General features: G+C 35.9%; 7 protein-coding genes across 7 annotated transcripts; 6 read left to right on the plus strand and 1 right to left on the minus strand.

Moving 5' to 3' along the window:
* Positions 1 to 279: 279 nt before the first annotated feature.
* On the plus strand, positions 280 to 10,261 carry LOC110739080 (RNA-binding protein 39-like). The gene is made up of 14 exons (XM_021919534.1): positions 280 to 456; positions 1,051 to 1,726; positions 3,652 to 3,733; positions 3,835 to 3,891; positions 4,004 to 4,059; positions 4,700 to 4,919; positions 5,808 to 5,891; positions 6,316 to 6,390; positions 7,344 to 7,427; positions 8,581 to 8,645; positions 8,829 to 9,066; positions 9,147 to 9,235; positions 9,648 to 9,762; positions 9,858 to 10,261. The coding sequence occupies exons 2-14, from the start codon at positions 1,071 to 1,073 to the stop codon at positions 9,897 to 9,899; spliced, it is 1,863 nt and encodes a 620-aa protein (XP_021775226.1). The 5' UTR covers positions 280 to 456; positions 1,051 to 1,070; the 3' UTR covers positions 9,900 to 10,261.
* Positions 10,262 to 10,905: 644 nt separating this feature from the next.
* On the plus strand, positions 10,906 to 13,066 carry LOC110737739 (FAD-dependent urate hydroxylase-like). The gene is made up of 6 exons (XM_021918080.1): positions 10,906 to 10,997; positions 11,112 to 11,258; positions 11,472 to 11,522; positions 11,637 to 11,802; positions 11,900 to 12,128; positions 12,235 to 13,066. The coding sequence occupies exons 1-6, from the start codon at positions 10,924 to 10,926 to the stop codon at positions 12,771 to 12,773; spliced, it is 1,206 nt and encodes a 401-aa protein (XP_021773772.1). The 5' UTR covers positions 10,906 to 10,923; the 3' UTR covers positions 12,774 to 13,066.
* A 528-nt stretch (positions 13,067 to 13,594) lies between these two features.
* Positions 13,595 to 15,924, plus strand: LOC110739090 (FAD-dependent urate hydroxylase-like). Its single transcript, XM_021919546.1, has 6 exons — positions 13,595 to 13,738; positions 13,943 to 14,089; positions 14,173 to 14,241; positions 14,333 to 14,498; positions 14,815 to 15,043; positions 15,201 to 15,924. The coding sequence occupies exons 1-6, from the start codon at positions 13,665 to 13,667 to the stop codon at positions 15,734 to 15,736; spliced, it is 1,221 nt and encodes a 406-aa protein (XP_021775238.1). The 5' UTR covers positions 13,595 to 13,664; the 3' UTR covers positions 15,737 to 15,924.
* A 109-nt stretch (positions 15,925 to 16,033) lies between these two features.
* LOC110739083 (FAD-dependent urate hydroxylase-like) lies at positions 16,034 to 18,947 on the plus strand. The gene is made up of 6 exons (XM_021919536.1): positions 16,034 to 16,695; positions 16,788 to 16,934; positions 17,085 to 17,153; positions 17,269 to 17,434; positions 17,685 to 17,913; positions 18,135 to 18,947. Exons 1-6 carry the CDS (start codon positions 16,622 to 16,624, stop codon positions 18,698 to 18,700), a joined length of 1,251 nt encoding a protein of 416 aa, XP_021775228.1. The 5' UTR covers positions 16,034 to 16,621; the 3' UTR covers positions 18,701 to 18,947.
* A 988-nt stretch (positions 18,948 to 19,935) lies between these two features.
* Positions 19,936 to 22,489, plus strand: LOC110739100 (6-hydroxynicotinate 3-monooxygenase-like). Its single transcript, XM_021919555.1, has 6 exons — positions 19,936 to 20,060; positions 20,239 to 20,367; positions 20,689 to 20,757; positions 20,833 to 20,998; positions 21,307 to 21,535; positions 21,779 to 22,489. Exons 1-5 carry the CDS (start codon positions 19,987 to 19,989, stop codon positions 21,409 to 21,411), a joined length of 543 nt encoding a protein of 180 aa, XP_021775247.1. The 5' UTR covers positions 19,936 to 19,986; the 3' UTR covers positions 21,412 to 21,535; positions 21,779 to 22,489.
* LOC110737063 (6-hydroxynicotinate 3-monooxygenase-like) lies at positions 21,458 to 22,335 on the plus strand. Its single transcript, XM_021917432.1, has 2 exons — positions 21,458 to 21,535; positions 21,763 to 22,335. The coding sequence occupies exons 1-2, from the start codon at positions 21,458 to 21,460 to the stop codon at positions 22,333 to 22,335; spliced, it is 651 nt and encodes a 216-aa protein (XP_021773124.1).
* A 178-nt stretch (positions 22,490 to 22,667) lies between the features above and the next one.
* On the minus strand, positions 22,668 to 25,140 carry LOC110739110 (trafficking protein particle complex subunit 2-like protein). Its single transcript, XM_021919565.1, has 5 exons — positions 24,966 to 25,140; positions 24,708 to 24,804; positions 23,976 to 24,054; positions 23,793 to 23,874; positions 22,668 to 23,178 (listed from the first exon to the last, which is right to left on the minus strand). The coding sequence occupies exons 1-5, from the start codon at positions 24,996 to 24,998 to the stop codon at positions 23,038 to 23,040; spliced, it is 432 nt and encodes a 143-aa protein (XP_021775257.1). The 5' UTR covers positions 24,999 to 25,140; the 3' UTR covers positions 22,668 to 23,037.
* Positions 25,141 to 26,358: the final 1,218 nt, after the last annotated feature.

Here is a 26,358-nt window from a genome sequence, read left to right on the forward strand (position 1 = left end):
CAACTCTCCAATTCGATTGTTATTTGCGAATTCGTAATGAAGAAGTACCACAAGCTACAAGAGCCACATGCCCACATCAACACATCACCCCCTCCAGCCTTCGTCCATTAAACATTCTTCTAGTTTTAATATCACGTTTTAATAGACTAGATATAACCAATTGTACATAAAAAATTGTGACGGAGAAAGACGTGATACATCGCATACGACTTGCCCTAAAACGATATTATCCGGATACAATTTGTCTTCCAAGTTGTCAAAAACTAGCCAAAGAATAGACATAAAAAATTAGGCGCCCCCGAAAAAAAATCTCTTAAAAATCCCAACAAGTAGAAGTAGCAGTTCTCGTTGTTTCTTTCGTTCGTTCGTTCTTTTTCTCCCTCTTCAAACATAAACAAACACCACTCTCTCTCCTCTGCTTCGTTATCTCCTTGCTCTTCTCCACCATTTTCTCAGGTAATCTTCATTATTATTCCCTCCATTTTCTGGATTCGATTAATTTGTGCATTACATTTCTTCAATTTCCGTTTCAATTGAATTCTTCCGTTGTAATGCTTACCTACTATGTCTCACTTCAATGAATTTTTTTACTTAGGGTTTCCATTTTGTATGTTGAATTTCTACTTTTTGTTCTTGTTATTTGGTTTTAATTTTCTGAAAATCTGTTTTCGTTGGATTCACGGTCTTAAGATGTTAATTTGGGGAAATTTCTGATGTTTTTGATACTTGGTTAGGAATTAGGTTTTCTAGGGTTTACTCAGCTGTGAGTTACCGCTTTATGGTTTTTAAATTTTGACTATAAACTTGGTGTTTAATGTTTGTTTATGGCAACTTATCATTTATGAGAGGAATTACTGTGAATTTTTGGAACTTGTAGTTGTCATTTCCTGATTTTTCGATTTGCACTCAGTTTTACGTCATTTGAGTATTCGTGCTATACCATTAGGAATAATTTGTATTGCTTGGTCGATTTTGTTGTTGTTGAGTTTAATCCTTTTGTGTACTTATAAAGTATATGTTTGTCTCTTGCTGAACAATGTCTTGGTGCAGTGATTTGAAGGGTGAGCATTATGGATTTTGATGAGTATGATTATTTAGAGAAGACGGTAGAAAATCCTGAGCCACCGAAATCGAAAGAAGCTACCAATGGGGGGGATGACCTAGTAAAATCTGGGGAGAAGGAACGTAGCCGGAGTTCTCGGCGTAGGGGTGAGGACAATGAGGATGAAGATCGCAAATCTAAGCGCTCTAGATCTGGGGATGATGCACGTGAGCGTGATCGTGATCAAGACCCAGACCGGAATAGGGAGAAGCGTTCATCCAGGCATCGATCACGATCTAAGGAAAGAGAAAGGAGTGAGAAGGATGGGGATAGGCGTAGAAGTAGCAGGGGAGATAGGGATAAGGATAGAGATAGAGAAGAGAGAAATGGGAGGGACCGTGACCGGGATAGGGATAGGGAAAGAGAACGCGAAAGAGACCGTGATTCTGGTAAAAAGGAACGTGATCGTGAGAAGGAGGGTGAGAGGGACAGAGATGAACGTGATCGACGTAGCAGGAGTCATTCAGTTAGACATCGGGAGGATGGGGAGAGAACTAGGGATAAGGAATACAGAGAGAAAAGCCGGGACAGAGAGAAAAGCCGGGACAGAGAGATTGTTGAGAAGAGCCGGGAAAAAGAAAGAGAAAGAAGTCATGACAGAGATATCCGTGACAAAGAAAGCAGGTAATGTTGTTTTAAAACCTCTCTCTATAAATATCCTGTTATTTTATTTTCTTTCTTTCAGAGGTGGACTTTAATATTTGATTTGATATATGTATGTGCTTTTTCCAGTTTGTAATGGATACTGACTAATTCTGCTTGATTTCCACCAATAATAATTCATCAAACTTATTATTTCTTTAGAATAATGGATCTCTTGCTAACACTTCAATGTGTCATAGCAAGCTGTTAAATCAGTCTCAAATATAGCTTGTTGTTTGTTATGTCAGGCATCAGTGCAATGTTTTTATTTCCTTTTTGTATTGATGTATGCAGCTAATGATGCTGTTTAATATTTTGTTTACCCATCTGTAAAGGTGTAAACTCATCTGTTGGTGAACCAATTTGGAGTTTGTTACATATTTCTAGCAATCACTTATTTTTATTAACTATGTCATTTGGTGAGGATTCTTTTGTTTTTCTTGTAATTGGTTCATAGCTGAATAGCTCTCTCTCTCTCTCTCTGTTTTTGGTTAATTCTGAAAAAGTCAAAAAGTGCCGCATCAATGTTTATGTGAATATACCTATGAATGGACTTTTTGTAATGACTTGTGTTCTTTTTTGTCCTTTTGATGGTAAAAATATTCCAAGTATTGAAAGCTAGATTCTGGGAACTCGCAGATATGCTAGATCAATCTTCAGATGGTCATTCTGGCAAATGAGCCAGGCTCTGGAAATCAAGCTATGGGTTTTAATGTTCTTCCTAAACTCCCCGGGATTTTGAGAGAAGTCTTGCTGTTGGGTTTCAGTATTGGAGGCTAATTAGGATGATGTTTTGTTAAGAATTTTTCTTATCCTCCACCTCTAAGCACAGTGCTTAATTTCATTTATTGTGTTGCAGACATGCTGTTAAGGGAGTGATGGGCTTTGCTTAGGAGAAGCATTTCATCTTCTGATTCCTCTGGGATCAGCTGTGTTCACTTGGCTAACAAGGCTGGCCAAAATAATTTTGCAGGCCAAAATAATTTTGCAGGACTATTATTCTCTATCAAAATGTTTAGCGACTATCCTTAGGGTATTGATTGCATGCTGTTTTCTAATTGTGAGGCTCTCCTAAAATCTTTCTCCCATTAAAGTAGCTCAGAGATACAGTCGGTGCTTTACGAGTCTTTCCACTGTGAGACTTGAAATTCGCATTGCTGTTACTAGCAAGTTATTTCCTGGACGTCTTTCATGATAGGTCTCACCTTATTTTCTGGTTGGATGGCTATATGTGTCTGTTCTACCTCCGGCACCATTTAATCTGCTCAATAAATGTATTGCTTGGAGCTTCTATTTTTCACCCTCTATGTATGATGTTGGCTCAGCTCCTTAGTAAGTGATTTCACTTAGGCTACTTAGCAGATTGAATGGTGCTTGTTTGGATTGTCTGAGGAAATATTTACATTTATATAGTTACACTTAATACAATGCCGATAGCCTCTCAGCCCTCTCATACTCCCTGAATATAATACTTCATGAAAAAAAAAACTGCATGCCTTGTTCTCTAGCAATTTATTTGAAATTTTCCTGCGCTGATGATGTTCCTGTTATTATGTTTCAAAAGGTTTGTCAGATCATCTTCTACTCCTGTGATATTCATAGTTTAATTATTTGTAAAATTTTGTTCTCTTTTAGTAACTTGCTGCAGTTCGCTGCAGGGCTTGGTTCGACTTTAATGCGAGTAGTGGAGCAGATTGCTGCTATTTCAAGATCTCTTAATTGCTATAATAGTTTTAAACATCCATGCTGGTCTGATGAATTACGTTAATATGATGAATTGGATTAGGACTTGACTTTTTCTTCATAGGTTTCTACCCAATGAAGTGGTTGTCTCTGTTTCTGCCTTTTCTCATCTCACTATCCCTGTATTAAGTTATTGGATTTTCTTTTATTTTATTTTACTGCAGACGTCACAAGGAAAAGAAGGACGACACAACAGAACCAGAGGCTGATCCTGAGCGGGATCAGAGAACAGTCTTTGCTTATCAGGTGTGTTTCTGTTCATGTTATCTGTCTGTCTTCACTTTTCATTCTTCAAGTTGCATCTTCCCAAAAATTTATTAGCTGAAACTTCTGTCTGATTATGGCAGCTCCCTCTAAGGGCAGATGAAAGGGACATTTTTGAATTTTTCTCTAGAGCTGGAAAGGTGAGAAATCTATTTAGTGCTATATTTTTCATGAGATTCTTTCTGGATATTTTTAAATAAGTATTTCTTCCCAATATCACACTAATTTGTGAGCTCTGTTGATGATTTGTAGGTTCGAGATGTACGACTCATTATGGACCGTAATTCTAGACGTTCCAAGGGAGTTGGGTAAGCTCTTTAATTATACTTACAGTATAACTTGAAATTATGGATCTTTGTGGAACACTCATTGCCTCATTGGTATTATTTTATTTGATTTTTCATTACTTGGATATTCTAGATTTGTATCCTTCAATCAATCTATCAATTAGTTGTTGAAATTTGGTTTTTACTTAGAATACTCTGAAAGGACAATCTGCAGTTGTGTAAGCTGAATTACTGGAAATCACGTTTGGTTGTGTATGCTTTTTATAATATGAAGGGTGAGAAGGAGTGCTTCATTATTTTTTTGCTGCTAGTGCATCAATTCTCTACTTTAGGAACATCTCTGTGCTATTGGTTCATTTTTTAAAAACTGCTGTGATCTTGAGGTATATAATATTCCTTCTGTTCAAATTTTGTAGAAGTATGTTTTTGCTGTTGAAAAATGATGTACCTGCTAAATTAAAATAGTCTATGAATCTCCCATTTACTAAATAAAAGCACAGCACAATTGTTTGCAGCTTAAAAATGATGTGGCAGTTACTTAGTTGTGCAGGTATATTTAGTTCAAATATGATGTGTTCGTGAGTGTATATTTCTGTATTATTCTGCTTGTTTGGAGTGGGAAGGTGCACAAGGCAATGAACAGTTAATTTCATATGTGCAGCTATATAGAGTTCTACGATGTAATGTCAGTTCCCATGGCTATAGCACTCTCTGGGCAACTTATCCGTGGTCAACCGGTCATGGTTAAACCCTCTGAAGCTGAGAAAAATCTGGTCCAGTCTACATCTACTACAGCAGCAGGTCTTACTGTTTCAGGGGCAGCACGGAGGTTATATGTTGGAAATTTGGTTCCCAACATTACGGAAGAACAACTTCGTGTGGTAATAAATCCCATTTCCTTTTCAGTATTTTGTGGTTCATGTTATTGCAAATTTGCAAGGGTGTGGGTCTGGATCCATGCTTATTTGATTTGTCACTTGTTCTTTGGTGTAATATTTGGTCTCTTCTAATGCTCTGTCTACAAGAAAGATACCACTCATTTAACGATGTAATAAACTGAGTATACACTGTAGTTTGAAAGCTATTCCATGAGTATATATTCACTTTTTTTCTAAATTTCTGAAATTTTTGGAGATAGTTGATTGACAGTAGTTGCTGTAGTAATGAAGAGTAACGAGAAATAAAGATGGTATAACTGTTTGTGATTGAACGGGAAGTTTGGGAGCTTAAGCTGAATCCAGGAAATTTAGCAAGAATGCAGCTATGAAGACACAAAGTTGTACATAGACATAGTATAATGGTTTTATGATTTATTATGCCAATTTTGTAAAACTTGCTCTTTAAGACGACCAGAGAGCTAGGTGATTGGGTTGTGCCAGCTGTATAATAGCTAATTTTACCACCTTATTTGAAACACTGAATACCATCTAGCTAGAAATTACTAGACATTTCAAATAGGTCAGCCAGATCAAGTTGTGGTCAGTGAATTTAAATTTCCTGTTTTGGCATGCTTTTTTACATCATTATCTTACATGTTTTTTTTTTAATGTTTACTTAGGTTTGTCCAGGTTATTCTTGGTTGGGTAGGGTTTGAAATTTAGGTGCAGTTTTGTGCTATGTTTTTTAAATGTACTTGTGAGTTGTCACAAGTTTTTTGTTCGTGTTGTATCTTTTGGTTGCTCTTATAGATTTGAAATTCAGACCTTGTGTTTTCTTGGTTATTGACCATCTATCTATTTTATGATGCGTAACATTTTGGATTTTGCCAGGTTTTTGAATCATTTGGGATTATCGAGTTGGTGCAGTTACCTCGTGATGAAGCAGGTCTTTGTAAGGGTTTTGCTTTTGTCCAGGTGAGCATGTCTTAGTTATTTATAGCAAAGTTGGTCTTTTTTTGATTTATTAAACGATTGACTCAGGCGTGTTACTCGTCATATTGACTGCTTTGAAGGAATGTAAAATGCAGTGGCATGGTAAAGCTTAAAAATGCTAGATAAAAGACAAATGGGGGTGTCATTATTTATGTCCTAGTACTTTTTGTGCGTTTTTACAATTTTATGTTCCTGTTCAAATGATGAAAGTGATCACTATTGCAGTACCTTTTCCCTATCTTCCCTGTTACTTTCTGACAAGATGACATATATTTTCATGCATCAAATTACTCCTCTTGTTGCTTACTACTTGAAGTGATGAATTGCCAAAGGCCTATTTGTTCTTTGTTGATTCTTATTGAGTTTGTTTTCATGTATTAGTTTTGATTTTTGTTATGTTTTGCAGTTTGCACGTCTTGAAGATGCCAAGGCAGCACAAGTTCTGAATGGACAACTGGATATTGGTGGTCGGGTTATGAAGGTAATCTTGACAGCTGTTCTGTAGTTCTGCTGGTTGAAAATGTTATCTTATGTCTTGTTTGTTGAATGGTTTTACTTTATGTTTTCCCAATTTATATGCAGAAACATGCTTATTATCATTAAAAACAAACATTAAATAATGTTTTTGCGGGTCTTTCAAAAGCAGCCTCATGAATAGTGTGGCTGTTTAGCAGTAAGATTGTGTCCATTTGGACTATCCCAAACCTCATCCTAATAAGATTTATACTAAGTTGTTTTTGTTCTTGTTTTAAGCCTTATGTGTTGAGTGACTACAAAGCATTGCAATTGTGGCTGAAGTTGCAAATGGACGACTGTGGTGTTTGGTTTATCTTACTAAAATCCCATTGTTATTCTCATCTTTAAGGGAAGATATATGGAAAGATTCATTCAGTTTAGAGAAACTTGTGCCACATAAATCACATTTTTAGTTTCTTGTTTGGAGCTTTTTCATCTGGCAATGAAGTTTTATGGATTTCCGGCTCATGCTTTGTGAGATATACTTGTATGAAGTTTTGTTATAGAAATTCCTGGATTCTTTGGAGTTCTTTCTGACCTTATTAGATTGATGATAGTATAAGTTTTGAAGTCAAACCAAATTAACCTACATCCTTAATTTGGGTGGTTTGAATTGGGGCATGTATGACTATTGAGTGAAGTTTTGGAAATTGAAGAATGCCCTTTGTGGGAAGTGGAACTAGAAGCAGAAATGTTTTTGAAATTTTCTGATGTTTCTGCATATATGTGTTATTTAACGACCTAGATTTCTGAATCTGTTTTAATTCTGTAAAAATGGGTGGCTGCCAATGCCTCTTGTTCTTTGCATCAGAAAGCAGTGTTAAATGCTAGGCTAAGCAGATACTATGTTTCTTGATGAAGTGACTTATTTGATTACTGCTAGATTTACTTTTTAAATTTTGCTACCTGTTATTTCAGGTTTCAGCTGTCACTGATCAACCTGGAATGCAAGATGCAGGGGCAACTACTGGTGATTTAGATGATGATGAAGGCGGTGGCATGGTGAGTAGTTGTTTTTTTGGTGTTCGGCTCCTGTTTGTTTTTTTGGTTTTTTTGCTAATATAATTTTTTTTTTTTTTTTTTTTTATATGTGAATCTTAGGATGTCTCTTAGAGGTTTTTTTTGCTAATATAATTTTTTTTTTGTTTTTTGTTCGGCTCAATGCTTGTTTAATGTGTTGAACTTGTTCTGTGCGGTTTATGCGTGTAGCTAATACTGGCGAGTAATCTATCTAGCTAGTTCTTGGTTGTGTTTGTTACAGTGAATTTGTTACTGCTGCTGTCTTGACCTCTCTTTTTGCTCTGTCTGCGTTTACAGCATATCCCCTCCCCTCTCTCTCTCTGGTTTTGTTGGTTAGTCTGACTATTATGGTCACCGTTTTAGTGAGTGGATGGTAGGCTGGAGTACTGGAATATATCTGGTTGTGTACTGTTCACTTATCATCGATGTATGAATTTCTTCCCACTGGTGTAATCTACTATCTCCGCTACTTTGTTTGATGTTAGTGGAGCTTGTTTCTGCACTTTAGAGGAATAATGATGAGAGAGCCAAGGGGGTGTTAGAAGTGAGAGGAGCTGATTGTTGCATGCCTAATAGCCTATTGCTAATGAAACAGAGTTGGGCGAACGAAAGTTCTTTTTTGTTAATGAAAGGATACTAGGTAATCTAGGCATATGGTGTACAGTAATATGCAGTAGTTGTTGGACATGTTTTGTGTTAGCTTGAATTGATATGCATTTAGCGTTCAACTTTTTAGTGTTTAGCCGTTGGGATCACTTAACTGCGTATGGTTGTTTAATTTTATACACTTAATCTCACCCCGCCCCTCTCAAAAGACAAAAAAAAAAAAAAAAAAAAAAAAAAACTGCAATTTGACATAATAACTAATAAATCTGAGGCCCTGAAAAAGTGAAATCTTCATACTTGTAAAGCTATAAGCTCCCTCTATAGGGCTAAGTAGTCTTCTGATTTCTTATTCTTTTTTCTCTCCCCCCTAATCTAGTTACTTTATGCCAACCATATTAGCTTACTTATCATTTATGTATTTGTTTGTATGAAATGGGTGTGTATACAGTCAAAATATGTTCTATCTGTTCACCTTATTTTGAAATTAGAACCAAGCATTAATTATTTGGTTTTCCTGCTCTTTTCAAAGGCTTTAAATGCAAGTTCTCGAGCGCTTCTCATGCAAAAGTTGGATCGCAGTGGCAATTCTACCGGGTTAGTATCTTTCAATATAATTGGCTCAAAGTCCAGTTTTTAATAACTGTAGTAATATTTAAGCTTTATTATACACGTGGCAATTTGAGTTGGTGGTATGTTTATTCGTCAATGTTGAGGGAACTAGGTGTCAGAATTCACTGTCCAAATAATAGTCTTCTGAACGATGTTTCTGTGCTGCAGTGTTGGTGGTTCACTTGCCTCTTCAGCTGTTAATACCGGAGCTCTTTCTATGGCTACTGCACCAATGCCCGGGGTTGCTCCTGGAGTTTCTCCTCTCACACAGCCTTCTGTAGCACCTCTTGGAGGATTGCCTGGTGCTGGTCTTTCTGCTCCACTAAGCACTCTTTCAATGGCAGACACTATAGGTGTCCCCAGTGAATGTCTATTGTTGAAAAATATGTTTGATCCAAAGCTAGAGGTTTGTAGCAACTTCATAACAGGTTTCTTGGAATGCTAATATTTTTGTTGCTGATATTTTGCTTTCTTTCTTTCTTTCAGACTGAACCTGATTTTGATCTTGATATAAAGGACGATGTGCAGGATGAATGTGAGAAATTTGGGCCACTGAAACACATCTTTGTAGACAAGTATGAACTTAAAGCTTTTTGAGCATGTCTAATGTCTGGCAGTTTTGGTTCTGTGTCTCTACTGGATAATGTCATTGCCTGTATGCTGTATCAATACTTGGCATGAAATATAGCTGGTGCTGTAAAAGGTCCTAAATTACGGATTGAATGTTTTTAACCTTTGCCAACAATCACAGAATTTATTTATTATGTGAATGTGAGTTCTGACGGTGCTTTCAAAATGCCTTAAAAGTGGCAGTCTTTGCACATTTTTTTTTGTTTTTGCCTTTTGTCTTAGGCATTGTCTGTTTGCAATCCATAATTGGCATCTATATGTTCAGAACAATGGCTTCTTGCAAGTATTTTGAGCGGATTAAGCATTTTGAACTCATCTTTATTCTTTCTCACTTTGTTTAATTTTTCTGGGATTCAGGAATACTGAAGGATTTGTATACTTGAAATTTGACAACACCCAATCAGCAATGAATGCACAACGTGCACTACATGGCAGATGGTTTGCGGGGAAGATGATAAGTGCAACATACATGGTAAGTGTTTTTGTTATCCTTTGATCTTGTTCTAGGTGTAAGGTGTTAATTTATGGAGTCCAATGCTGAAGCGTTGAGTGGTGTTCTTGATGCAGCTACCTCAAGATTATGAGGCTAAATTTCCGGAGAGCAGATGAGAAATTTTGTCGTGGACTTGCAGCTTTGGAAGATTCTTGAAGTTGTATACGGGTACAGAGAGAAGGCCTGGGGGATTTTTAGGATCATTTTCCGTTTTTTTTAGGTAATCTTTGGCTGGTTGGCCTATTGGGTATCATAGCAAGTGCAGGTCCTGCAGGAGTACTTATTTATTCCCAAAATGCAGTGATATTAGATTGATAGGGTTGGATTGTTATAAAAATGTTGTCGATTATTGTTTTCCAAAAAATTTGATTAAGCATTTTTGTAGAATTCTAATACTTGTAACCAAGTCTGTGTTATCCTTAAATTTTGAATTACTGCCTTTTAGGTCTCAAAAACATGCAATGTGTTACTTCGTATATGATACTACCTGTTTACGCTTAATACCTTCCCACAAATCAGCCACATTAGTCATACATATATATATATATAGTTTTGCTCGGTCGTACATACTCCTTGTGAAATGCAGACTATCATAGTACATACGGGTATACAAAAAATTGGATTGGTTTTAACTAGTGAAGTATTTTTCACGAGCTGAATTGTTTGTTGGCTAAGATATTTGGCTTTTTACATCCCCTGATTTACTTTCCTCAAGGCTGTTCTATAAACTGAGTAAACCGACAGTCTGAAAGCATATCAAAGGGTATTACATATTTAAAGTTGCTGATAATAATTAACGGAGGTTGTAGTACATCTAAGAGTACCTAATTTACATGCAATATAATACGTCTCAGAGGTTGTTTTGTTTAATACGAAGTACTTGTATTCAATAATCGATACACCGTACATTTGAATGGATGGGGATGAAACCGATACACCCTAATATCTACACCTTGCCACCCCATCAACTAATCAGACCGTAACTACGCTGTAGACATATAAGGAAATGTGACATCAGCAATGAGATCACCTGTCTCTCAATAATATTATAATAAATGATCAGCTGCTGTCTGAAGGCGTGCTATATAATGAGGTGTTCAGAAAACAAGAAAATACAGGTCTCTGAATTCTGAAACAACAATGGATGTAAATGAAAACATTGTTATTGTTGGAGGTGGCATTGCAGGCCTCTCTTTGGCATTAGCTCTTCACAGGTAAAACATACCCACTTCTCCAATAACAATTTTCAATTCTTTTATTCTTTTTATAATTTAGAAAGACCTTTTTTTTATGATTACATCTTGATTTACATAGTATAACTTTTGAAGGTTGGGATTGAAGAGTTTAGTTCTGGAATCCTCTGATAGTTTGAGATCAAGTGGTGCTGCATTTGTTACATGGACTAATGCTTGGAATGCACTTGATGCACTTGGTATTGCTGACTTGCTTCGTTCACAACACTGCCGGCTCTCCAGGTGAACACTCTGTCTTGCTCTTTTTAAGTGTGTGTACGGAGTCAGATGTACGCAACCTTATACTTTGAAACGGGGCATGGGTTTAATACCATACAAAGATTACATATCCATGTGCATCACTTTTCATAATCAGTAGGTTTTCTTAAGTGAACCATGTATAAGCTTTTCCCAAAAAGAGTTTGAAGTAACTGATTGCTAAATGACATGGTTCAGGATCACTGTAACATCAGCAACATCAGGGATTCCAACAGCACAACTTTCATAGTAAGTACTCAATTTTATTTTTCTGTCTGTATTTAGTCAGTAAAATCATAAATAATTTGCATGCTTCTAATGTAGATTGTATTACATGCTTATAAGAATGATATGTTTTGCCAGCGGAAACCATGAAATAAGGTGTGTGAAAAGAAGAGTCCTGTTAGAAACTCTAGCAAACGAGTTACCAAAGGAAACAATAAGGTACTCGTCTAAGGTGGTTAGCATCCAAACATCAGGCCATTTAAAGCTGCTTCATCTTGCTGATGGCTCAGTCATTACGACGAAGGTATATTTAGAAGCCAGCCTTCTTAAGCTGAACACATAACTTCCTTATTACTTATCAACAATATAAGCATCTTGACAAATGCATCTTTTTCTGGAAGGTGGTGATTGGGTGTGAAGGAGTAAATTCTGTTGTAGCAAGATGGCTTGGGTTCAATGAGCCATCCTTCACCAAGAGGTTCGCTATTAGGGGTTACGTTCATTTACAAGAAAATCATGGCCTAAACCCGGAATTTATGCAGTTCACTGGACATGGTTTTCGATATGGGATCATCCCTTGTGATCCCACTAGCATTTACTGGTTTTTCACTTTCAATTCATCCAACCAAGGTATTCTATTCCACTATAGTAAGCAGTAAGCAAATTGATTTTTCATGTAAGTCTTTTTCCTCGGTAACTATGACACTCACTACTTATTATATGTGCTCTTTAGTAGATGAAGAAATTAAAGAAAATCCCATGAAAATGAAGCAATTTGTGATGAGTAATTTGGGACAAGTACAAGACCAAATAAAGGCTATTATCGAGAAGACTAGAGTGGAGGACATCATATGCTCTCCTCTAAGATTCAGGCTTCCATGGGAGATAATTTGGGGTGATATAAGCAAAGATAATGTTTGTGTTGCAGGGGATGCATTTCACTCGATGACCCCTGACATAGGTCAAGGTGCGTGTGCTACTTTAGAAGACGCGATTATTCTTGCAAGATACCTTGCTGAGGCAATTTCAGTGAGTAAGTCAGTAGAGCAGGAGAATTTGGAAGTAGAAGAATACAAGAAGATTCAGACAAGCTTGATGAAATATGCTAAGGATAGAAAATGGAGAGGTGCTGATCTTGTTACTACAGCATATATAGTAGGTTTCCTACAACAGAGTGATGGGAAATTGGTGAGTTTTTTGAGGGACAAAGTAATGGCATCATTTTTAGCTAATTTGCTGTTGAAGAAGGCTGATTTCAATTGTGGACTGCTCTGAGAATACATAATATAGTTTATCATATGATTTATATGCTCCTTTTGTTTGTTTAGTCTGGTTTTGAAAAATTATATTGAATGGAAGAAGAAATGAGCTTTAATTAACCTCATTTTTTAACAAGTGCACTCTATATTCTGTCTAGCTTCAAGAAATTAGTGGAGGAAAAAAAAAAATTACTGTAAAAGAATGACCATCAAAGTTGAGGCTTTTTGAATGATAATGTTTTGATAGTCTTGTAAACAGTGAATCTGTAAAAACATCAAATGAACTCAAAATTATCTAGTTCTGACCTATGTTACTCGGACTCTTTATTTTATCTAAAGTATTCGTATTGGATTCTCAATAGTCGGACATTAGTATGACACTTGGACACTTCATTTTACTTCAAAATCATAGAATTTTAACAAAATAGCCGAGTCAGACACTTGGACATGTACTCATGTCGGACATGGGTATTTCTGACCATAAATAATTGACACCTATTGATGTTCACTTAACATCACTATCTTAAAGATGCATTGCCTTTTCTTAGTTTAGTGGCTCATCAATCCCATGTTGTTCCCCCCCTGCTTTTTTCTGTATGATGAACCAATTAGATTTCCTTAATACTAAGATTGATATAAACTATAGTATACTAATAAAATGTGATTATTATATGAGATTAAACTATACATAAACATATTAATAAAACGAAAATATGGTCAAAATCAATTCATCTAAGTTGTCATACTTGTCAACAAAAGCATCTTCTCTATATTAAAAAAGTTATTCCTGTATATATAACTGTTCCAGCCATGTGTACGCCGCCCTATACGACGTACCATATCAATATATATATGAATATTGGAATAATGATATGGTCATCTCAAAAATTGCAAAATTTTGTGAAAGATGGAAATAGACGCAAATATTGTGATCGTTGGAGCTGGAATATCTGGTCTTGCTACAGCTTTAGCTCTTCACAGGTATATATTTTGTCTTGTAATAAATCGTGGGAATGGTAATGAATTTTGTGTGACTCGTTGTCACTTTATAGATATATGAGTCGTCTTAAATGTGTAGTTTTTTTATTATTCCTGAAATTTCACCTTTGAGCAAACTGAAGATATGCAGTTATACTAAATTAAGTTGAAAGAGGAGTAACTAAAATACTTGTTCATTTGATGCAGGTTGGGAGTTAAAAGCTTGGTGTTGGAATCATCAGATACACTGCGAGCAGCTGGGATCGCGTTTACAACTTGGACTAATGCTTGGAGGGCTTTGGATGCACTTGGGATCGGCGATCCACTCAGGCAACATCATGGCCCGTTATTTGGGTAACTAAATATACCTGTTTCTATCTGATTTTCTTACATTAACTTCAGACACATATATAATCTCTGCAATAAAATGGTTGCAGGATATATACTTCATCTACTGTTACAGGAGACTTGACTTCTTATGTTTCATACACAAATAAGGGAAAACAGTAAGTTTGAAGTACTTATTTTAGATGTCATCTTTTATTTTCTTTTACAGTTGTTTCACTTTGAATTAAGATGGTCTTACTGAATGTACAGTGGAGATCATGAAGTTCGATGTGTGAGGCGAAAAGCCTTATTAGAAGCACTTGCAAAAGAACTACCTAGTGACACCATAAGATATTCCTCCAAGGTGGATTCTATAGAAGAATCAGGCTTATTAAAACTAGTGCACCTTGCAGATGGATCCACCCTAAATGCCAAGGTATTAAGGCTGCATATTTTACTTCATAGTTAATTCCGTTGCACACTTGCACCTATATGCGTAGTAAAATTATGATGAACCAGAAACCAAACATAGTTCATTCGGTTTTGTGATTGAAAACTCTAGTAAGCTAGGATGCATCAGTACATGCTTTTCGGTTATAGGTTAATGATCCTTATTTTCATCAGTATTAATTTGAAACTGACATTCTTGTCCTCTGTATTTCCTTAATTACAGGTTTTAATCTTAGATATGAGAAAATATAACGAAGTTAATAACATGGCTATCAGGCTTCTAATGTTGTTTACACAAACAGGTACTGTTGGGGTGTGATGGAGTGAATTCAGTGGTGGCAAAATGGCTCGGATTCAAGACACCATCCTTGACCGGAAGGTCGGCTATAAGAGGTTGTGCATACTACAAGGAAGGCCATGGTTTTGAGCCTAAATTTCATCAATTTGTGGGAAATGGTGTTAGATATGGCGTCGTTCCTTGTGATGACACTGCTGTTTATTGGTTTTTGACCTGGTCTCCATCTTCTGAAGGTATACAAATCATGATTAGTAACAAGTTATATAATGAATTCACTGTTAATTATTTAGCCTATATACTCAAAGTGCATTATACCATTATGAAATTTGTAATTACAAACCAAAGATTTAAATAAAAAAACTGAGACTTAAAATATGACTGATTTAACAGAAAGCAAAAATCTGCAAGAAGCTGATCAACTGAAGCTGAAGCAATTTGTGCTAAGCAAACTTGGGAAGGTGCCTGACCAAATAAAGGCTGTGATAGAAGACACCAAAGTTGAAGAAATCGTACGTTCTCCACTAGGATATAGGCCTCCATGGGAGATCCTATATGGAAACATAAGCAAAGACAATGTATGTGTAGCAGGTGATGCATGCCACCCTATGACACCAGACCTAGGCCAGGGAGGGTGTTCTGCTCTAGAAGACGGGGTCATTCTAGGAAGATGCCTCGCTGATGCCTTGGTAAATCATGAAAATGAGGATCAACATCAGAGGATAAAGAACGGGCTACAAAACTACGCGAAGATGAGGAGATGGAGAGTGTTTGACCTCATTAGTACAGGGTATATGCTGGGTTGGATACAGGAGTTTGATTGGTTTGGTATGAGGATTGTAAGAGAGAAATTTCTTTCTGCATATCTTTCAGGGTTGTTTCTTAAGAAGGCTGATGTTGATCCTAGACAACTTGTGCTCGAATATTAAAGCTCATGAAATAATTAAGTACTTTAATTTCTGCATAACTTATGCTTTATGTCTTGCCTTTTTCTTCCTGTAAAATTTTAATTTGTACAATGTTTTTCACAAGAACTGTACATCATTCTGCAAGAAGATGACATGCATACAACAATAATCAATAAGCTCAAAAAAATATGGGACGAAAATTCCTAATTTACAGCAGCTACTTTTATTTTTCTAAGGTTCTTTCTGTTTACTCAGTCTTTGTAGATTTAGTAGTAAATTATTCAATTAGAATTTCGAACAAGTGAAGTTTAAGAAAATGTTATGGACTTCTGTGGAAGCGTAGAATACTACGTAAATAAAATTGATACAGAGTAATGAACTAATAAGTTAGCTGAATATTTAACAATTTCAATCGTGGTAATTAAGCTAGATTATAGGAGCAGATTGATATTCAAACATCCAGTTCTGACCATATTTGTAATATAAGCTTAAATTTTATGATCCATTATTTTCTCACCTAATATCACTAGATTAAGATTATGACTTAACTAGTTTAATGGCTCATCAGTCCCACTTGCCTTAACTGGATTAAGTCTCTCTGAAAAAATTGATAGGAAATGAGACAATTGGCTTTGTTAAATGATGTTTAGTATTTAAGATAATAATGTTCTGTAGACTAATAATACAATACAAATTTGCTAGTGCTGATAGATGGCGACCTGGATTAAACCATCTTGTTTGCCAAAGAACGCGTCCAATGTTTCAGTCAAGTTGTGCTAAACTTCCCGGTTAATGTACTGATATAAGTACATACAGGAAATATTGACATGATCATCTCATATCTGTAGGAATTCTTTGAAAGGCCGTCTTTTTTTTTGCTAATTTGCAAGAAGAGGTACTAGGAAGATGGAAATTGTTTCAGACATCGTGATTGTTGGAGCTGGAATATCTGGTCTTGCTACTGCTTTAGCACTTCAAAGGTATATATTGGTACATTATCACTTCAAAGCTTTGTTAACTTCTTCATTTGATTTTTTTTTTTTTTTTTTTTTTTGCCAATTCTTATTTGCAGGTTGGGAATAAAATGTTTGGTGTTGGAATCAGCAGATGTCCTGAGAGCAGCTGGGATCACTATCACAGTTTGGACTAATGCTTGGAGGGCTTTGGATGCTCTTGGGCTCGGCGATTCACTTAGACAACAGCATGGCCAGCTTGTTGGGTAACTACATATGTGTTTCACTCCACATATTTAATATGGGATATAGCTGCTAGATTTGTTTCAATTTGATCTTTTTTATTTCCTAAACTTTGGTCTTATATATAGCATAAAATTAAAAGTCATGATATCTCTGTAATTGTATGGGTGCAGGATATGTTGTTCATCTTTAGTTACAGGAGATTTGACTTCAAATGTTTCATTAACAAGCAAGGGGAAATAGTAAGTTAAAAGTGATCTATAGTTTAATCTACCTTTCTATTTCCCTATTGATTCACTTGTATTAAGTTTGGTCTTACTTCTTAGCATTGAAATAATGAACTATGAGAAACTGCAGTGGAGATCATGAAGTTCGATGTGTGAAACGAAAGTTCCTACTAGAAGCGCTTGCAAAGGAATTACCAAGTGACACAATAAGGTATTCCTCCAAGGTCGTCTCTATTGAAGAATCAGGCTCCTTGAAGCTTGTGTGCCTTGCTGATGGGTCTACTCTTAAGGCCAAGGTAATAATAATGCCGAACATTTTAATCATCCAAGATTTTCAAAGGACTAAACATAAATTGATAGAATGAATCTTTTAACACCAACATTCCACCAATATATGGCTCCAATTTGATTTCAGAAAACCAACCTTGGATTTTAAGGTGGTCATTGATCTCTAATTTGGTTTCGGAATATTATTGAGGTATTAGAAAATGCAGGGAAGATTGTTAAGATGGCTAATTGGTTCTTGATGTCATTATAAATGAACAGGTATTGGTTGGGTGTGATGGGGTGAATTCAGTGGTGGCAAAATGGTTAGGATTCAAGAAACCAGCATTGTCAGGAAGATCAGCTATAAGGGGTTTTGCATACTATGAGAAAGGCCATGGTTTCGAGCCTAAATTTCAGTTGACGATGGGAAATGGTGTTAGATATGCTATTGTTCCCTGTGATGACAATGCTGTTTATTGGTTTTTGACCTGGTTTCCATCAGCTCAAGGTATTTTTTGGCGGTATTGCCTATTATACAATTATCTTTATCTAGAAGCTGATCAATTGAAGCTAATATGTAGTATATGGTTAAACTATCATTTATATCATAGGTTTAAAATTGACTTTAAAATACAATGTATGCCAAAGGCCCAAAGATGTGGTCAAGCTGAGACACTTAATATAACTGAGTGTCGGGTTAAATACTCTAGCTGATGACTGATGTAACAGAAAACAGGAAACTGCTAGAAGCTGATCAATTGAAGCTGAAGCAATTTGTGTTGAGTAAACTTGGTAAGGTGCCTGAGCAAATAAGTGTGTTGATAGGAGACACCGGAGTAGAAGAAATTGTATGTTCTCCAATTGGATATAGGCCTCCATTGGAGGTCCTATTTGGAAACATAAGCAAAGACAATGTATGTGTAGCAGGGGATGCATGCCATCCAATGACACCAGAGCTTGGCCAGGGAGGGTCCTTAGCTCTAGAAGACGGTATCATTCTAGCAAGATGTCTTGCCAATGCCTTTCTAAATAACTCGATTTCTCAGAGGAGATTAGGCTGTGAAAATGATTATAACCACCGTGACAGGATAAAGAGCGCGTTGAACAATTATGCAAACAAGAGGAGATGGAGAGCATCTGAACTCATTTTCACAGGTTATATGGTGGGTTGGATACAGGAGTCTGATTGGTTTGGTGTAAGGTTTTTACGAGAGAATTTTCTTTCTGCGTATTTGTCAGGGTTGTCTCTTAAGAAGGCTGATTTTGATCCTAGACAACTAGTGCTGGAATTATAACCGGTTCATGGAGACAGTACTCTCTGCAAGCCTTATGCTATATTCACAAGATTAGTTGCTTGAACTTAATGGACCTTAAGTACTTTGTTGACCTCAAGTAGCGCGCTTTTCATTGATTGATCTTCAATTTATACTGCTGTAGTCTAGCTGAATGCTGGCTGAGTCTGTTTGAAGAGTATTTTATTGACTTAAATTGAATCATGGATGACGTTTGTATTATTGGTCATACAATTTACCATATGGCCTCAGACACTGATCAACGTTTATGGCCATGTTTGGTAATTGGCTTTTTGGTTAGCTTTTGGCTTTTTAAGGTGGTCAAACAGCCAAAAAATGTGTTTGGTAATTGGCTTTTTAGTCAGCGAAAAAGCTGGCTTTTAAGCCAAAATGAAAAAGCTGCTTTGAGTAGCTTTTTTGTTGGCTTTTGGCTTGTTGGCCCACAAATTATCTAATAAACAACTAACAACCACCAATTAATTTACCAAACACTTTTGTAAACAGCCAATTCAAAAGCCATTATAAATAGCCAAACATTCCAGCTGGTCAAACAAGCCAAGTGAACCAGCCAACAACCAACCGCCAACAGCCATTTGCCAAACAAGGCATATGTGCTACTTCTTAACAAAATTGAGCAAATTGTTTGTTACTTGATCCGAATTTCTGAATTCCTGATTTGAAATAACCGTAAATCATGAATAAATTGTGAAACTTCTCTGACGGATGTACATTATATGGAGTAATCATTAAGGGAAGAAAACCTTTTACACTCTAAAAAGATGAAGTATCCAAAATCAAAGTTGCATTTGCCAATTAGCAGTGCAATTTACATATTTTCTTACCAGTAAGTTTTTGCGCATGTCAAGTTTTCAACACCCAACTTTTACCATCAATAAGTTTAATCATAAATTTTTCATTTATTAGTAATAATATGTGATGAAGGTTAGAATATAAATATGTGTAAAAATCATAACGAAACAGAGGAAGTAATTAAAAAAAAAAAAAATCCCGGGATGGGTTTTTACTTGTCAAAGGTGTTAACATAAGCCGCCTAATTGCTGATTTTGGCGTGGCTCAAATCAATAATTGGCAAAAATAGCGACATGGGTCAAATTGGTCCAATAAGCAGAAGGTAACAAAGTAACAGTGACTGCTTCATTTTATCAAGTTCAGCCACCTTGGTTGACTAAATTTCATTTATTGATACTATAAATAGATTGCGATTGTCATCATCTCATGTTTGTAGGCAATTTTGTGTAAAATTTTCTATTTTGTTTTTGCTAGACTAGATGGAGGTGAACACAGATATTGTCATTGTTGGAGCTGGAATATCTGGTCATGCTACAGCTTTGGCTCTTCACAGGTACGTACATGGAGTGTTACTCGCCATATACTAACTTCGTCTAAATTTAGTTGTCATGTTAGTAGCTCATATATCATGATATCAACTGGACAATTAATAATAGACGGAAGGAGTAACTCATATTTTGCACGGAGGTATGAATGGTTATAAAATTAATGTGTAATTTGTTCATATGCAGGTTGGGAATAAAATGTTTGGTGTTGGAGTCTGCTGGGATTGCATTCACAACTTGGACCAATGCTTGGAGGGCTTTGGATGCTCTTGGGATCGGCGATTCTCTCAGGCAACAGCATGGCCAGCTATATGGGTGCACCATCTCTTACTATGCAATATTGATTTAGTAGTATTGTTTTGTTCTATGGTACTCGGATTCTTTAATCTATATTTTTGTGTCAAATAGACTCCTCACTATAATATGGGTGTGGAACTATATGCACCCCACCTTGGACCTTTTATTTTGGACCAAAATCATATAAATGTATCATTGCAGGGCTAGTCTAGCTCTTAGACATAGGTACCTGAGTCCGAGTAACATTGGTTTCACCATTTTGTTCTGCTTCCTTAATTTAACCATAAAAGTCATGAAAGATGTTTTTCTTAACTATATCTCTTCATGAATTGGATGCAGGGTATCTTCTATATCTTCAGTTACAGGTGATTTGACTTCATATGTTTCATTTACAGAGAAGGGAAAATAGTAAGTTTGTCTTCACTTCTTTCTTTATTTACCTTGTTGTTTGGCTTACATACTGAAAAGTTAAGAAAAAAACAGTGGAGATCATGAGGCTCGCTGTGTGAGACGCAAGGCCCTGCTAGAAGCGCTTGCAAGGGATTTACCAGATGGTACAATAAGGTACTCGTCCAAAGTTGTTTCTATAGAAGAAGCAGGATTCTCAAAGCTTGTACACCTTGCCGACGGCTCCATCCTTAAGACCAAGGTATTGAAACTGAGCATTAATATGGACATCTACAAGAGATTCATATCCTTTCATTACAATACCATCTTACAGTCGGGAAATTAAGATTGAGTTCAGAAGTCATAAATAGTTTTTATAAGAAAATGCAACATTATGGTTTGCTATTATTGCTATCTAAACTAAATTTAGCAAGGATGTATGTTTTTGGATGGCTTATTGATCCTTGTAAAGTTTCTGACATTTATGTCCTGTGTCTTCATGGTTACAATTATGTAGGGAGGGGCTCTTACGATGACTGACAGACTTCTAATATCATTTTTCACAAACAGGTATTAATCGGGTGTGATGGAGTGAATTCAGTGGTGGCAAAGTGGCTAGGATTCAAACCACCGTCACTGACAGGTAGATCAGCTATAAGGGGCTGTGCATATTAGAAGGATGGCCATGGGTTTGAACCCAAATTTCAGGTCCTAGTCGGAAATGGTGCTAGATATGGTATCATTCCCTGTGATAACACTGCTGTTTATTGGTTTTTCACCTGGTCGCCATCTGCTCAAGGTATGCTTATTGCCTTGTGCACAATCCCAGGATAGCAAGTCTACTATGTATCAAAAGCACTATCCTATTTTACTCTTTCAGTCCAAACTAACAGATACATGACCATCACTTAATAATGTAGATGTAGACTATGTAGTTAGGTTTCACAGTAAAAAGAGTTGCATAATTTTTTTTCAATATTTTTTTTTTTGGGTGATCATTAGGTTAGATGTGCTGTTAACTTGTAGTATGTTATAATAACAGAGAATAGTACACTGCAAGAAGCTGATCAACTGAAACTGAAGCAATTTTTGCTGAGTAAACTTGGGAAGGTACCTGACCAAATAAGGGCTGTGGTAGAAGACACAAAAGTAGAAGAATTTGTACGCTCTCCACTAGAGTATAGACCTCCATGGCAGGTATTATTTGGCAACATAAGCAAAGACAATGTATGCGTAACAGGTGATGCATGTCATCCAATGACACCAGACCTAGGGCAAGGAGGGTGCTCGGCTCTAGAAGATGGGGTCATTCTAGGAAGATGCCTTGCCGATGTGTTGCTAGAGAAGTCCAGCTGCCAGGAGAAGCAGAATGATGAGAATGAGTATGAGCGTATAAAGAGGGGGTTGAACGACTATGCAAAGAAGAGGAGGTGGAGAGCACTTGATCTTATTAGTACAGGTTATATGCTGGGTTGGGCACAGGAGTTTGACAGGTTTGGGATGAGAATTCTTAGAGAAAAGCTGCTTTCTGCGTATCTAACTAGGTTTTTTACTAAGAAGGCTGATATTGATCCTGGGCAACTTGTTCTTGAGCACTAAGCTCTTGGGGAGAGAATTTTCTGCTAAACTTGTTCTGAGCTTTCTTAAATTTCATTTTCCCGGTAATGTTATGTTTTGTGTTGTAATTTCAAATTGATGTTACTTTGTTAAAAACTGATTTTGCTGAACTCAGATATTCATCATGTGCTTGTGATATCAATTAACACCTTAAATTGTCAAATCAACTTACATGGAACCGGCCTCACCATAACATTTTGACAATACTTTGGCCTCGCCATAAAATTGCAACATGACCCCTGGCCTCACCATAACATTTCAATAGGGCCAATTGATTTTGAGGTGACTTGTTATACTAACAAATGATAGACTAATATAGTTGAAAGTGTCTTCAAGTCAATAAGAAACTGACTTTTATGAATTGAAATAAGAATGAAAATGATATTCTACAAAAACACCCCTGCTATTGAATGAATGTAAAAGATCAGGTGACAATATACAAGCTCTGACAGATTTTACCCTTTAGCTTCTTTATGAGATAAAAGCTCAAAAAATCAGGGCATCAACAGGATAGTTCATGATAATATAATTTGTGCCTAACTGCTACAATCCCCATAACAAAATGAAATCACCTTATATTTTGGCTGCAGTCAACTTCCTTCAGCAATGAAAACAGGTCAGATACTTCGAGCATAGAGGCTTCACGAATCCCAAATAAAGAGCAGATGTTAACAGTTTCACACTTCATCCAGATGAACCCAATCCAAAAGACTTGACAATATTACTGACCCTTTCAGCAAATGTCCGAGAGGTTATCTTTTTACCGGGGACGTGGAAAGGATTTGAAACCGCATCAACATAAGCTGCATGGAACTTCCTAAAGAACTGGATACACCCAAAGTACATACAATCAGCTTTACAAAATAACCAGCATTCAGACACACACACACACACACAAATAGTTTGTCATTAGAATGCACCAAAATCCATTTTCAATCTCCTGAACACACCATTCAGAGCTTTACCGAACAGCTATCATCATTTATTATGAAATAATAGAGAGCAGATAATCTGAATATTCAGGCACTACCTAGAGTTATTCCTAAACCAGTCATTTAGCATCATCGTTTCATTATCACCTCATACCTAAATCTTGACAACCAAAAGCAGATCAAGAGTGCAGTTTCTTATAGCAGATAAATGATACAATGACTCCTAGATGCACGTGCACCACATATGATCCACCATTATCTCAGCCACGCATACTAGAAAGATTGGAACCAGAGGTAGTATTCCCCTGGGGTAATAAAGCATCATTCTCATTTTTTAACAAAGCCAGCAATATCACAGCAGCATTGTTTTACCCACAATTGTTCCAATACCAAATCAAGCAAATTTGCAAAAAAACATTAACCACATGAAGGACAAAAAGCACAATCCATAACAAGCACAATTTATTTTATGAAAGATCTCAAAGATTATCTTAGCTATATACTTACATTTCTCATGTCAGCATCTCTTACATCTAAATCGGTGGTTACCAAGATGAATTTCACCTTAGTGTTGGTCAAATAGCCATATCTGCAAGCAACAAAAAACTGATTATTAAAGGCTACTAGTATCACATTTCAAGCAATACAACTGATCCCACCTTACAAAATTTCAAGGGGAAAGATACCTACACTTTGTAGTTTTCTGTTGGATAAAGCAGACCTAAAAATGTTTCATTCAGCATCGGCCCAGATTTCTTGGGATTGTTCACTGAAACATAAAACAGAACACATGAGTTACCCAACATTACACCAAGCATGCATTGCACAATTACAAGGTGAAATATTCATATGTTATATATATGGAGTACGAACTACAAAGTACATATTTAAAATTGTTCCATTGTAAAAACGTTTAACCAAAAAAAAAAAGAGAGCAAAAGATTTTCAAACTCTACTAATTCATGTTTTCTAATTCATAAAGAGATCAAAAGGCTGCTAATATCACATTTCAAGCAATACAACTGATCCGTCAAGCAACAAGAGAAGTCGAGACCTCAAAGTAATCACATTTTTGTTAAGATTTGATAAATATGTTGATCAAATTTTGAAAATGGGTGTAATGTTGCAATTAAACAGAATTCATTTTGAATTGCCTTGTATCAACTCTGGGGTTAGGGTTTCAGCAATTACATTACATTAAAAAACAATTACCACCAAATCAAAATTTCAACTCAAAATTCCCACATTATAGGCAAATTACCCACAAATCAAAGACGACACCTTGAAAATTGATGGTGCTTAATTACAGCACAATATAGGAAAAATTAATAACAAGTAAATGAGATGAAATCTATGCAAATTCACAAATCAAATAAAATAAAATAAAATCAAATGAATGGAGATCGGAAAGAGAGAGAAAACCTCGTTCGTCAATAACATCAAGGGAGCAGTGAACGATGTGATGAAGCTTAAGGGCATCATCACCTTCATTAAAGCTTTGAATGTAGAGTGGATTATTCTGCAAAAAAAACATACATTTTCAATTTTGTTAATTCGTATTTACCCAGAAAAAAAAAAAAAAAAAAAAAAAAAAAAAAAAAAAATTCCAAAGATGGAGATAAAATAAATCAAAAGACAAATGCAGGAAATTGATGAAGAGAGAATTAGAGAAAGATAGACCTGGTGGCCGACGACTGCAACACAGACGATCATCTTTTGGGAAGTTTTGAAAAATGTCTAACTTCAGCTGTGTTAGACCAAAGTCACCTACATCAAACAACTAACTTTTGTAACAGAACTTAGAAGGCTTCACTACTCCGTTTCATATTAACTCTATTTTTTAATTCCAACTAGCCTTTTGGCCCGTGCAATGCACGAATATTCATATAAAATTGTATTGAGAGATAAGTGAGGAAATAATAGTAAGTCATTATAAGGTATAATATGTAATCGGAAACATGATTAAAGAAATTAAAATTTTGGAACTTTAATCGAAAAAGAGGCCTAAATAAAAGGTGGAAGGGCTAAAATTAAAGAGAGAATAGAAAAAGGTTGAATTAAAGGGGAGAGATAAAGTGTATATATAAGATGAAGTATAAGTTTAATGAAAGAATTAAAAAAAAATGGTGTAATAAAAAAATTAAAAGTTTATGACATGTGGCACTATGGTTAGAGAAGTGTAATAGAATGGATGGGGACATGTGCCTTTCTTAGTTTCTTGGTTATAGTTTTTAAGTATAGAAGTATAGATTTAACTAAAATGCAATATACATACCGAGTAGTATTTAAGGCCGGTTCTCGTAAGATAATTTTCAGTTCAATTCAGCTCTAATCAGTTCAGTTCAACTCTTAATTTCCTTCTCTTATAAAATTTTCAGTTCAGTCGTTCAACTCTAATAAGTTTAGTTCAATTCAATTCAGGTGTGTTCAGTCAATGGGAACAGACCCTTAGTCGTTACTCAGTTTATACTCCGTAATATAATACGGCAAGCCAATTGAAAAGTTTATTATGGAGGGATTTTGTCACCACTTACTTCTCCAATCTTCACTAGAGGCTTTTGGGGTAGGGACTAGCAAGGATTGGAACTTGTTAAATTCTTTCATTCTTTTGCTGTGGTAAAACTTATTCAAAATTAAGTGGATGATCAAAATTAAGTGGATGATTATTTAGCTTAGTTACTACATAGTATAATTTAGAGCAAATACCCAAAACCTATCAGCAATTGAGATCAAATGCTAATTTTATTTTATTTTTTATTTTTTTTAATAGTAAAAGCTTGTTCTCTTAAACTTAATTTTAGTTTAGTTCAGTTCAGTTTAGCTCCAATCAGTTCAGTTCAACTCAATTCAGTTCCTAATTTTTTTCTCTCATAAAATATTCATTTCGGTTCAATCAGTTACAGTTCAGTTTATAGGAACAAGCCCTAATTGAGATCAAATAACATCTTACATCTACATCATTTGTTCTTGTGCATCTTGTAGTAATAGGGGGAAAAAATGTATACAAAATTACACCCTTGCCCCCGAAACAGGGATATTCGGAGTCGTCAACTAGTCGTAAAAATAATTGAAG

This window comes from Chenopodium quinoa, unplaced genomic scaffold (genome assembly GCF_001683475.1).
Source record: "Chenopodium quinoa cultivar QQ74 unplaced genomic scaffold, ASM168347v1, whole genome shotgun sequence".
In the NCBI taxonomy this organism is placed as follows: Eukaryota; Viridiplantae; Streptophyta; class Magnoliopsida; order Caryophyllales; family Amaranthaceae; genus Chenopodium; species Chenopodium quinoa.

Bases quoted from the DNA above. Each gene is read 5' to 3' on its own strand.
- LOC110737739 (XM_021918080.1), top strand. From the start codon at position 10,924: ATGGATGTAAATGAAAACATTGTTATTGTTGGAGGTGGCATTGCAGGC. The intron at 11,523-11,636 runs GTAAGTACTCAA...ATGTTTTGCCAG, and splicing joins CCAACAGCACAACTTTCATA to CGGAAACCATGAAATAAGGT. The intron at 11,803-11,899 runs GTATATTTAGAA...TTTTTCTGGAAG, and splicing joins GCTCAGTCATTACGACGAAG to GTGGTGATTGGGTGTGAAGG.
- LOC110739080 (XM_021919534.1), top strand. From the start codon at position 1,071: ATGGATTTTGATGAGTATGATTATTTAGAGAAGACGGTAGAAAATCCT. The intron at 4,920-5,807 runs GTAATAAATCCC...GGATTTTGCCAG, and splicing joins CGGAAGAACAACTTCGTGTG to GTTTTTGAATCATTTGGGAT. The intron at 9,067-9,146 runs GTTTGTAGCAAC...TCTTTCTTTCAG, and splicing joins TGTTTGATCCAAAGCTAGAG to ACTGAACCTGATTTTGATCT.
- LOC110737063 (XM_021917432.1), top strand. From the start codon at position 21,458: ATGGTGCTAGATATGGTATCATTCCCTGTGATAACACTGCTGTTTATT. The intron at 21,536-21,762 runs GTATGCTTATTG...GTTAACTTGTAG, and splicing joins CTGGTCGCCATCTGCTCAAG to TATGTTATAATAACAGAGAA.
- LOC110739110 (XM_021919565.1), bottom strand. From the start codon at position 24,998: ATGATCGTCTGTGTTGCAGTCGTCGGCCACCAG. The intron at 24,805-24,965 runs GTCTATCTTTCT...TTTTTTTTGCAG, and splicing joins TTGCAGTCGTCGGCCACCAG to AATAATCCACTCTACATTCA. The intron at 23,179-23,792 runs GTAAGTATATAG...GGGTGTATCCAG, and splicing joins GAGATGCTGACATGAGAAAT to TTCTTTAGGAAGTTCCATGC.
- LOC110739100 (XM_021919555.1), top strand. From the start codon at position 19,987: ATGGAGGTGAACACAGATATTGTCATTGTTGGAGCTGGAATATCTGGT. The intron at 20,061-20,238 runs GTACGTACATGG...GTTCATATGCAG, and splicing joins ACAGCTTTGGCTCTTCACAG to GTTGGGAATAAAATGTTTGG. The intron at 20,999-21,306 runs GTATTGAAACTG...TTTCACAAACAG, and splicing joins GCTCCATCCTTAAGACCAAG to GTATTAATCGGGTGTGATGG.
- LOC110739090 (XM_021919546.1), top strand. From the start codon at position 13,665: ATGGAAATAGACGCAAATATTGTGATCGTTGGAGCTGGAATATCTGGT. The intron at 14,090-14,172 runs GTAACTAAATAT...AAATGGTTGCAG, and splicing joins CATCATGGCCCGTTATTTGG to GATATATACTTCATCTACTG. The intron at 14,242-14,332 runs GTAAGTTTGAAG...CTGAATGTACAG, and splicing joins TACACAAATAAGGGAAAACA to TGGAGATCATGAAGTTCGAT.
- LOC110739083 (XM_021919536.1), top strand. From the start codon at position 16,622: ATGGAAATTGTTTCAGACATCGTGATTGTTGGAGCTGGAATATCTGGT. The intron at 16,696-16,787 runs GTATATATTGGT...TCTTATTTGCAG, and splicing joins ACTGCTTTAGCACTTCAAAG to GTTGGGAATAAAATGTTTGG. The intron at 16,935-17,084 runs GTAACTACATAT...GTATGGGTGCAG, and splicing joins CAGCATGGCCAGCTTGTTGG to GATATGTTGTTCATCTTTAG.